General features: G+C 36.9%; 1 protein-coding gene across 2 annotated transcripts; it reads left to right on the top strand.

Moving 5' to 3' along the window:
• Positions 1 to 648: 648 nt before the first annotated feature.
• serpine2 (serpin peptidase inhibitor, clade E (nexin, plasminogen activator inhibitor type 1), member 2) lies at positions 649 to 10,532 on the top strand. 2 transcript variants are annotated; one of them, XM_032545048.1, is made up of 9 exons: positions 649 to 879; positions 3,562 to 3,831; positions 3,935 to 4,162; positions 5,702 to 5,899; positions 8,834 to 9,029; positions 9,115 to 9,212; positions 9,604 to 9,690; positions 9,808 to 9,891; positions 9,987 to 10,532. In XM_032545048.1, exons 2-9 carry the CDS (start codon positions 3,570 to 3,572, stop codon positions 10,022 to 10,024), a joined length of 1,191 nt encoding a protein of 396 aa, XP_032400939.1. In that variant the 5' UTR covers positions 649 to 879; positions 3,562 to 3,569; the 3' UTR covers positions 10,025 to 10,532. The 2 variants fall into 2 exon arrangements, with proteins under 2 accessions (XP_032400939.1, XP_032400938.1); XM_032545047.1 differs by having other exon boundaries at positions 650 to 879; positions 3,553 to 3,831.
• Positions 10,533 to 11,214: the final 682 nt, after the last annotated feature.

Below are 11,214 nucleotides of genomic sequence, written 5' to 3'. Positions count from 1 at the left end.
CTTTATTGGTGCCTTATGCTGTAAGATTGGATTCTTAGCTTTCTTACCCGTAGAATCACACAGAGTTGCTGCAGAAGTTATATATTTAAAGCACATTCCTTCTCAGCCAAGAAAAGTTACTTTGTCCTCTTGAAATCTGTTTTATAGACAGAAATGTTTAAAAGTGAATACAAGATAACACAAATACTGGAACTGTATCAGCATACCAATCAGGTGAATTACAGAGTTGGCAGATACTGATGGTCTGTGTGTGCAAATAGACTGATGGATGATCAAGGTATTTATGAAATTGAAAGATGAAATAAAGTACCTTTTGGGTGTTTTGAGTTTCCCCTGTAGCTATTTTAAAGAATGGATCAGCAGGAGTAAGGAGGTCTCTGTTAGATGTTGAGCTTTGTGTATTGTTTTGTAACCTAACTGTTAAAGTTCTCCACAAATATAGCCCTCATTTGAAAGGTATAATTCGTAGTCTTCGCCATACCGTTTCTTCTTCTTCTTATACGAGTATGTGAGTGACTTTTCCTACTTGGAACCCGGACATTTAATTTCCATGGAACGCAGTATGCTTTTATTTTGGAGGTCTAGTGGAAGTAGTTGTAACACAACTCGTCGTTTGACGCCGTCAGAGAGAGCTCCGCTCCCACTTCGTGCTCGGTTGCTTGACCAGAAGGCGGAGCTCAGGCCAATAAATTCCTCTTTCAAAGCAACGGTGAGCTCAGTTGTAGTGCCCAGGTTAGCGGGGATAAACACACGTTGTTTCTTACGTTATATTACGGTCGAACCATCGTTTCTCGATTGGACTTAAGTTAGTAACGGACCTATATAAGGTTGCAGTATCACCTGGGGTATAAGTCGAAGAAGAAAACCGGCATACGAACGGTAAGGAGAATCGTTTGTTAACTTTGTCCTCTTGAAAATGTTCAGGATATAAAATATATTATAAGTGCCGCGTAAAGGCAGGTTGTTGCTTCAGCTAAAGTGAGCGTATAAAGTTAACTTCTTACTTTTTTCTCGACTTTTAATGTGCTAATTTCTCTATGATTTCAGTCTGCATTTTGCATCGATCAGCTATGTGTTTTAACACTAACCCACAAACGTCTTTTTTTTGTTGTTGTTGTTAAAGCAAACAGTTGCCTATAGACGTGACTTGAATTGTTATTGTTCAAAGAGAAAGTGTGCTCCACCTCCTGAGTAGCTTCTTCGACCCCCCTGCTGTTCTCACGCATTGTTTTAATTAATGGCTTGAAGGATGGTCAGGGTAAGCTGTTAGCCTTTGTAATTTACTGGAGCAAACCCAATTTTTCTGAGAAATTTCCCAGCTTTTATAGGGAATAAACAGGAATTCATTTGGTTTCCCACTACTTCCAGATAACTTCCCTGCCAGAGCTTTACACATAACTAGTCTTATAAAATTTCTGTGATTGATCATATACACGTTTAGTATTTTCTCAATTAGCTGGTGTTTTTCCAATCACAAATCTATAAAGATCTGACATGTTGATACAAAGTTTAGCTAGCTGTAATTTCTCTTTTAAGAACTTTGAAGTTTCTAATTGTCTCATGATTACAAAACATGAGTGTCTTAAAAATAAAAGGGTTCTTTACAATCTCTTAAATAAGAACAATCTCTCTGACTCTGAATCTAAAAGTAAACTCGGTTTTACTTTTAGTCACCACATATTTTCTTTTCTCCTTAATAAAATGGCTTGCATCTTCATTATTTTTTTAACACCTCAAAATACAAAAATGTTCACCATCTTACAAAATCTTCATTTTTCTCCATGATCAATTAAATAACTAGTCTGAGATAATATTTCAGTGGAAAATTATCTGTTTTATACAGCTTAGATTATTATAGCATTCGATAATGTGCTGTAGCTGTGTATGAGTCTTATAAAAAGTCCTTCTGCAATTAGTCATTATTTATATTGGGAGCTGAGGTGATGTCTAACTGTGAGAGTAGAAGGTGTTAAGTGATTGGATGGAAACAGAATTTCCTTATCCTAAAAAGAGAAAATAATGACAGATGGTGTTTTAACAACAATCTTTAGCCTTTTATATTGGTTATTATGTTCAGCATTGTGCAAACATCAGTCTGCATGTGTATTAGATTAGATAGCATTTATTGTCTTTGAACAGAATTCAACGAAATTTTCATTGCAGCTCCCGTGCAAAAGGTCAAATATATACAGTAGAAATAAGCAAACACACAATAATAATAATATATACAACTAAATTAACTAAAGGCACTCAACCATCCAAAGAAGTAGCAGCAGGTCCAATTATGGCAAAGTACAGATAATGTGACAATGTGATAATGTTTTCCCTTTAGAGTAAGTAGACTCTTACCTTATTCTGAGATTTGTAGAAGATTGACATAATTTCTAAATCCTGCATATTTCATGAAACACAATTGGACTCTTCAAAAGCAACTTTAGGTGTAATCTGTTCGCTTTCATTTCATGTGTTGTAGTAGCCTAAATAACCAGCTGGTATATCTTAATTTGCAGGTTGGAGAGAGAGTAAAAATGACATAAGAAGTCTTAGTACTAAGTAGACTAAGAAGCCTACACTTGCTACCTCAAACTGACTATGACGCAATAGGTTTTTCATGACGAAGCAGCCAATCACCGTATTTCCTGGTAAATATCACTTGAAAACGTCATATCTGGTGAGTCTCTTAGAAGAACTATTGGAAAACAAACTGCTTCAGTTGGGAGCTCTGGGCATGTTTTACACACAGCCATGACATATGATCACAGTTCAGACACAACCACCAGACATTATGAAATAGCGGTATTTTAAGTTGTCCTTTTGCAGTGTTTCCATCGAACCAAAAGATTTTCTTTTGTTTAATGTCAATCAATCTATATCATGCACTAAAATATGCATTAGTCAACCTGTTTTGAGTGAAACTTCAAGCACTCTTGGAAAAACTGAACTGGTTTAGGGGCTCAAAGCAGCAGCTTATTTTTATTACTTTTGGGGCTGATCTTGAGTTTCCCATTAAAGGTATCCACTTAAGGGGGCATCATTTAGTTTTTCCTAGAGGAAACATAAATTATCTAAAAGGCAAACAAACCAAGCATGTTGTTACATGTGGGTGTTACACAAGACAAGCAGCAATATTTGCAGTAAAGCTGAGCGTCCGTCCATTGCTCATCACCGGCAGGCATCAAGTCTGGCTCTTGTGACCATATTTACTTTGCTTTAATCAGTGGAGCAGGCTGAAACAGGTTTCCTAAGATGGCCCTAAAGATTTAGTGTAGCCTAGTAAAACATAAAACCTTTTAGTGCAGGTCTGTTCTCATCACTCTGATTCAGCTGTGCTAAGTAAAAGGTTTTGCTCAAAGGACGACGAGGAGCGTATGTGATAATTAACTATTACCGAGAAAACCAGAGTGAGAGTTATGTGAAAGGAATGAGTGGCCATGGAGACTTTGAGGAATGCAAGTTGTGGTACTGTAGATTCATGTTTTATAACAGGTTTGTTCTATGAGGAGCAGCATAATCAAATAACCTCATTCGTTGTTTTTATTTCTCTCCTACAAGGTGCTCCAGAGATCAAAATGAAACGCGTCTCCTTACTTTGCCTGTATGCACTGGTGACCCTTTGCACCCATAAGGGTGTGCTGTCCGCAGCCCCCTCGTATGGCGAACGCGGCTCTGATCTGGGCATACAGGTGTTCCAGCAAGTAGTCCAATCAAAGCCTCTAGAGAACGTGGTGCTTTCACCCCATGGAGTGGCTTCGATCCTCGGCATGCTGCTGCCTGGAGCCCAGGGGGACACAAGGAAGCAAATCATCAGTGCACTGCGTTACAAGAAAAATGGTAAGGAGGGTTTTAGACAGGAATTTAGTGTTGAGCCCTTCATGATCTGAAATCACTATTATTTAATGTCAATCCAAAGATTAAATACACTTGTTGTGCACAGGTCCTTATAAGATGTTGAAGAAGCTGCACAAAAATCTGACCTCCAAGTCAAACCAGGACCTTGTGCAGATTGCCAACGCCATGTTCAGCCACAACAGTTTCCCAATGGAGGAGACCTTTATGGCCACCAATAAAGCAAACTTCCAGTGTGAGAGCCGGAGCCTGGACTTCAGCAACCCCACTGCAGCAGCTGATTATATCAATCATTGGGTCAGCAATAAGACCAAAGGTAGGGGTCATACTCGGTACAGTCCTGTATTCACTGTATTTTGAAGACTCAACGGTGTAGATTATGTCTAAGAAGATTAGTTGCTTTTTTTACAGATCTAATTAGAATTTGCAGTTTTAATGCATTACAATATCTCCTATTAGAGTAAAGTTTGTCTTTAGGGCAGCAACTAATTATTATTTTAGTAATGTATGAAGATTCTGAAGATTTGACAAATTTTATAAAAATGATTGTTGTTTTAATTAATTTTTTTTTTTATTTAAACCCTTAAAACTTTTTTTTTATAATATTAGAAATGCATTAAAAGATGCCAATAAGCAAAACAGGTGAGGCTAAAACTAAGCTACTCGAGGAGTTCTGGGTAGAACATTATTGCACAGATTTTTATTTCTGAAATGCAACATTTTTATATAGATTTTTACAGTTTGGGCTTATTTACTGCTGTGAATGTATTCTTTCAGCAAATATACTTTTTTTTTAAATTTATAATTATTCGATAACTAAATGAGTTTCAGATTATTCCAATAGTCAATTAATCATGATGAATTGATTAATCATTTCAGCCTTAGTTTCCTGTAGGCGTGGCACCCTTTTCAGTTTCAGACTCTTATTTTGAAATGAGAAAGGAAGTAGTACACCAGTTGCTCTGTTGTGTTGACATAGTCCACTATTATTACTGAGCTGTCTACTAATATTGGATTATAGAATAATCCAAGAAGCCACCACTGATGTTAAATCATAATGGCAACATATTATTTGTGGTTTAAAGAAGGTGCAACAACAGATCAGATTTAATTGATGTTTAAGCACTTTAAGTGTTACCATTTCCTTCATAGCTTTTTCTTCTGCTAATGTTAAAGGATACCCAACTCTAAAACTGTAGTTGATGATCTTTGTTTCAAGATCTAAAATCTTTAGACCAATCAAACCTGAACTGGATGATTCTATATTAATTAAGAGACCCGGGCTACAGTTTTGTTGTCCATATCTGGAGTTTATTGACCCTCAAAGGAGTTTGAATCCAGCCTTTAACATCTCTGTGCTTTTTCTGTCTCAAACAGAAAATGCACCATCAAGTCCATCATATTCACAAAAACAGAGATTCTCAAACACATTTTGGAATTTGTATTCTTAAACACTGTGTGTGATTTAGAAAACCTTTTATTTGTGAAAAGCAAAAAAACAGGACAAAACCGGATGTTTAGCAAAATAAGTTTAATTACTTTGAACCCAATAAGTTTTTTTCCTGTCTAGAAAGGCTGGTAGTTACAACACTAGTTTTTAACAGTACTGATCTAACATTTCAGCAATGAGAGTCTTTCAAGTATTACTCATGCCTCTCATTGTTCTGCCTTCATTTATTATTATTTATCATCTCTGGACTATTATTCACAAACCACTCAGAAAACCTTATTTCCTATGAGTCTGCAGTATCACTTCCTCTTCCAACATGATTTGAATACAAAACTGTGTTTTTTTTTCTTTCTTCTTTTTTTTTTTAATCAAACTTTGTTCTTTTACCATTGTGTATTTGGACAGGCCACATCACCAACTTGATCAAAGCGGACATGCTGGATTCGACTCTGACCCGTCTGGTCGCTCTCAACTCGATCTACTTCAAAGGCTCGTGGAAGTCGGGTTTCCAGCCCAACAACACTAAGATGAGGCCTTTCACTGGCGGTGATGGAAATGTATACAAAGTTCCAATGATGTCCCAGCTGACCATCTTTAACATAGGTGAGTGAGCATGCTCAGAAGCAACTGGAGTTCATTATGAAAGGATGACATGCAAACACACTGCAAATGTGCCAAATTGTTTTTTTTTGTTTTTTTTAAATGTGAACCAGGCATAAATGTCCATTTTAGGAGTTCTGGGTAGACTATATTTGCAGGCAAAGAAGTTTTTATTTTTATTTTCAATCTTTAATGCAAAATTCATATATTTTTGTACAATTTTGGTGTAATTAAATTAAACAAGAAGTTGTTTTAGCAAATTGCATTTTTTTTTAAGTCTCTATATTTCTGTTAACAGTTAATCAGTTCCTAGATTAGTTGATTATTTCAAAAATTAATTAATCATGATTAATCTGATTAATTGTATCAGCCCTAATCCTGAAACATTAAATTATTTTGTTGATCTCAACTTGGAGTGGGGAAAAAGTGGCCTTTTATTTTTGAAACCAAATCAGACACCTTGAAAGTATGAATGTACACTTAAGATTTGTTAATTTAATTATTTTCTACAATATTAATTTTATTCTTCTGGTGGAATACCAGACGGGATGTGATTCATGGTCCAGATTATGGTGAGTTGTAAAGAACTGCAGGCTAAGATGTGTCACATGCACAGGATGTTTTTAGTTATGTGTGAAATGCAATGATGCACGAGTCAGTCAACTATATTTAGACATGTCAGAGCTGTGGTGGCACAGTGAGTGCGGGGGATAGATTCTCATCCAGTAACTGTAATAAACTGAGGCCATGTTCATCTGTAAAGCACAAGATTCCCTCATTTCTGCTGTAGATACAACATTCATCACCTTTACAGAGGTTTCCAGAACCCCTGAGCCTTTACAACAACAAACTTCAATGTTTTATCAGCATTTGTTTTGATGGATTGTCAATGGTGAATAACTGTGAAGTAGAAGGAAAGTGTAGTTTATCCAATTAAAAGGAGCAGCACAAAAGAAGATGCCTGTCTGTGGCAGTTTCACTTCCTAGCTGTTTATGTCTGCTTTTATAATTTTTAGAACCTCATTAAAAAAACAAAAGTTTGCAGTTTTGACTCATAAATCTGAGCTTGTGGCATAAGCAAGCTAGTGTTGAGATTTTAATGCCCTTTTGCACCCAAAGTAATGTATCCTTTTAATTTTTGTTGCTTGAGATGCTGACCTTTATAAAAAAAAAAAAAAAAAAAAAAATCTCTCAGCATTGACAGTTGTTGGATGCATTTCCCAGCTCTTGGAGGTTTTCTAAATCATGAAGTTTAAGCATTTAAAATGTAAATTGTTATTCTCATCATAAATCATTGGAAGCTCTTATTAGCCCAGATCACAGTAGAAATATACTTAATTTTCTATAATCGTGAGTGTGGGTATAAAAAGCGAGATTGCAAGAGTTTAACACAGGAGTGTCCAAAGTCGGTCCTGGAGGGCCGGCATCCTGCGTGTTTTAGTTCTCTTCCTGGTTTAATGCACCTGGATCAAATGATGGCTCATTAGAGACCTTAGGAGAACACCGACCTGCTGAGAAGGTTGTTATACCACCAGGGAGAGAAGTAAAACATGCAGGATGCTGGCCCTCCAGAACCGATTTTGGGCACTCCTGGTTTAGCAGGATTCAGAAAATCAGTCAGAGTAAAACTGGAAGTTTAACTTCAATGGCATTAACGTGTTGGGTTAATGTGTTGACCTGCTATAGTTTGTCAAATGAACACAATAAATCAGATGCTGATTTATTTTCAATTTCTCAACTTTTAAGCTGAACCTGGAAGTGAGAAAACTCACTACTTGCACATTTTAGGTGACCTGGTGATGTTTGTTGCAGCAGAGGTTTTAAAGTTGAAAAAGTTAATTTTTACAAGAACACTGGAAGATGGATGTAATTCTCTGCTGGACAGTCAAAGCTCCCATTTTTATAGCAGCTAGGATGATGATATATGTAGGATGTATTATCATGTCATAGGAGTCAGCTGGCTGGAACGGGAGTCGGAACCAAAATTAATGCAAACAGATAAAGCTTCCTGACATTGGGAAATTTTGCGAGTTAAGTATATTAAATCAATTCACATTTTTTCCTCACTCTTTGTTCCCTTTGTTTTTTTGTGACGACTTTATGTCTAACAATAAACATCTTTGATGCTTCATAGATTTGTGCCTTTTTATGACCATTTGTCCTCCACAAGTAAAACTTTCTTTAGCACCTTTCAATATAAAAATCACAAGTGCTTCAACAAACAGAAGAGAAAATACACAAGACAAAATTAAACAACAGATTTAAAGAGATGACGTATATAAAAAAAAATGTTTTGGGACATGAGGATCAATTTATGAAATAGAAGAAAAAAAGGAATTAAATAATAAACTTTGATTTAGAAATCAGTGAAGGTGTGGTTTTGATCCAGACCCATTTTAGTTTCTGGCAGATGTATGTTGGTCCATTCTTTCTGTTTAAATTGTTTTTTTTGTTTGTTTTTGAAGGGATTCTATGCTGGAACTCTCTAAATAGTTTAAAGATCAATCAATCTGTGCTGTGGTAAAAGCCAGACCGTCCTGATTACCTCTTAGAGGCATTTTAAAGTTGGCCTCTTGTGAAAAGAGTCTCTGTTCTTCCACATCGTTCTCTCTTTTTCGTCCCCCAGTGTGACTTTGCTGGGTCTGTGCTGCTAAAATAATTTTGGATCTTTTTCCACGTTTCTACGTCTCATTTACGGATTCCACAGTTTTTCCCCCTCACCCCTCTCTAATTCTACCTGCAAAAATTTTTCCAGGGCTCTAAATAAATGTAGACATAAAGAGGGAGATAATTGCTATTGACAATTTAATTGCCTTCCTTTTAATTGATAATATTCAATTGGAGAAAGCTTTATATTAAGTTTGATAAACCAGTATTCTGTGTTTGTTTTTTGTAATCTGTTTTCAAGCTAACTTTGAAACCTTCTTATGTTCTTAGGCATGGCCACCACTCCTCAGGAGGTCAAATACCGGGTGATTGAGATGCCTTACCATGGCAACACCATCAGCATGCTGATCGCCGTCCCGGTTGATGACGCGCCTCTGTCCAGCATCATTCCACACATCAGCACAGCCACTGTGCAGAGCTGGACCAAGCTCATGCACATGAAGAAAGCTCGCCTGTTCATCCCAAAGTAAGTGCTAAACACAAACACACACACCTGTAACTGTGGCTTTTGGTGACATGAAGAACAACTGCATGGTTCTGTTTGTTTGCAGGTTTTCTGCAGATGCAGAGGTAGACTTGAAAGCGCCTCTCTCTGCGTTGGGAATCTCAGACATGTTCAGTCAGGATGCAGCCGACTTCACACACCTCAGTGAGTGAAAGCCCGACAGTGACGCATACACACTAGTAGAATGAATGTGTTTGAAGCAGGTTGATTTAGGTATGAGTTAGTGTTAAAACCTGAGGAGAAATGTTGCTTAATCACTGCTGAGAGCCAGTAAGAAGTTGAAATAGTCTCACTGCTCAGTGTGAAAACTGAATCATGGTGGGCCTCGGGGAAATGCAGTTTTGAATAAAAGGTTCTAGTGCCACCATGTGGTGCTACAGACAGATCTGTTTTTGAAGTTTTTGGGGGGTTTTTTTAACAAAAAGAATTAGATTGAAACTTTTGCGCTACTGCCATCTTGTGGCTTGATGTACAAACTAATGTAGTACAGCAAGTCATTATTTTGAGGTAAGATGAACTGCTGTTGTCCTCCCAGGTACCGAGCCGGTGTACGTATCCAAGGCCCTGCAGAAATCCAAAATCATTGTAAATGAAGAAGGGACGAAGGCAGCAGCTACCACCAGTAAGTATACCTGATTGGTGTTTTTTCTGATCGGACATACAGTAAATCTGTGTGGTTTACACCCAGTATTGGTTTAAACAGTGCACTAACCTGAGTTGTTGTGGTGTGTGTGTTTAGCTGCTATCTTGATGGCTCGCTCCTCTCCCCCTTGGGTGACTGTGGACAGACCTTTTCTGTTCCTCATCAGACATAACCCAACAGGTTTGCAGTTTTATTCGCAAAACATTGATGAGTGCATTTTAGATTTGCATTAGCAGTATCTGATATTTGTGAACTGTCTTTATTTCTGTTTCCAGGGACCATTCTGTTTATGGGTCAGATCAACCAACCATGAAGCCCACCTTCAGTTCCTGTTAGCTCATCTAGCAGCACCTGATATGCTTACACACTGTCATGCATGAACACACAAGCACACAGATGTGCTGTGGTTGTTGACTTATGAACAATGTGGACATATATTTGTCTTAAGTATTGCTTTTTATGTTGATTTTCTGCAACACATAACATGCTTTCCAACATGTTTTTGCAGACTAAGTTTTCCTGCTGTTTTAATTTTTTGGTGTACTTTTTTGGCTTTATCCCTTTTTTAAATGTCACATGTGTAATTTCTTAACTCTGGAGTATGATGATCTTTTTATTTATGGTGTCTCTGTTTCAGTTTAAACTTTTCTATCTCGAGTCATGTAACTCCGGTTTGCCTGTTTCCCTCTTTCGTTATGGTGATATCAAGACTTAAAGAGTGCATTATTGCCCTTTTTAAAAGTTGTTTTCTCCTTACCGAGAAGATCTTCTGTTCCTTCACATGTGGAAACAAAATTAAACTACATAAATTTATAACGTCAGTCATTTGTGTTGTGCTTTTATTGTGGTAAAACATCTTTGTTGGAAAAGAGCATAATGATTATTTCTCTTGACTGTTTCTTGAGCAATAGCATTAATTAATGCAAAAATATCAGAGAAGACTAAGCCTTAAAATGGTTGGATGATCAAATTGGGAACCGATCACATCTGTACTGAACCGAAGCACAATGACTAAGAGAAACTCTTGTCAGAGAAGCAGAAAAGAAAACTATGCTTCTCAAGCATGGAGAAGCATAGCATCTCTGATTCACTGAGAAAGTATTCGCACTGTAAACTCTTACTGACTCTGTTTCAGTACGATAGACCCACTTGATGTAGTACAATCTGGTGTAAAAGGAAGAGAATTGATGGTTTCAAGCAATTTTTACAAATATAAATCTAAAGTTTAGCATTTGTATTTGGTCTCCTTTAACACCACTAAATTAAGTCTGTCAACTTTCTTCAGAAAGTTATTAGCAAATAACTAATTATTTACTGAATTAGTAAATAAAATTCAACAGTGTTAATCTCAATATAAATGTGTGCAAAACATATGAAGTGGAAAATTAGCAAATCATCCTGAACTAACTGTTTATAAAACATAGAGGTGGGAGCAGAGAAGCTGATGGGAAGATGGATAGAGCTAAATACAGATCAGTCCTGGTAGGAGGAACCTGCTCCAGG

This window comes from Xiphophorus hellerii, chromosome 18 (genome assembly GCF_003331165.1).
Source record: "Xiphophorus hellerii strain 12219 chromosome 18, Xiphophorus_hellerii-4.1, whole genome shotgun sequence".
Lineage (NCBI taxonomy): Eukaryota > Metazoa > Chordata > Actinopteri > Cyprinodontiformes > Poeciliidae > Xiphophorus > Xiphophorus hellerii.
This window is presented reverse-complemented; position numbering and strand designations above follow the sequence as displayed.

Coding starts and splice junctions, on each gene's coding strand:
- serpine2 (XM_032545048.1), top strand. CDS start 3,570: ATGAAACGCGTCTCCTTACTTTGCCTGTATGCACTGGTGACCCTTTGC. Junction 3,832..3,934: donor ACTGCGTTACAAGAAAAATG/GTAAGGAGGGTT, acceptor TGTTGTGCACAG/GTCCTTATAAGATGTTGAAG. Junction 9,892..9,986: donor CATCAGACATAACCCAACAG/GTTTGCAGTTTT, acceptor TTCTGTTTCCAG/GGACCATTCTGTTTATGGGT.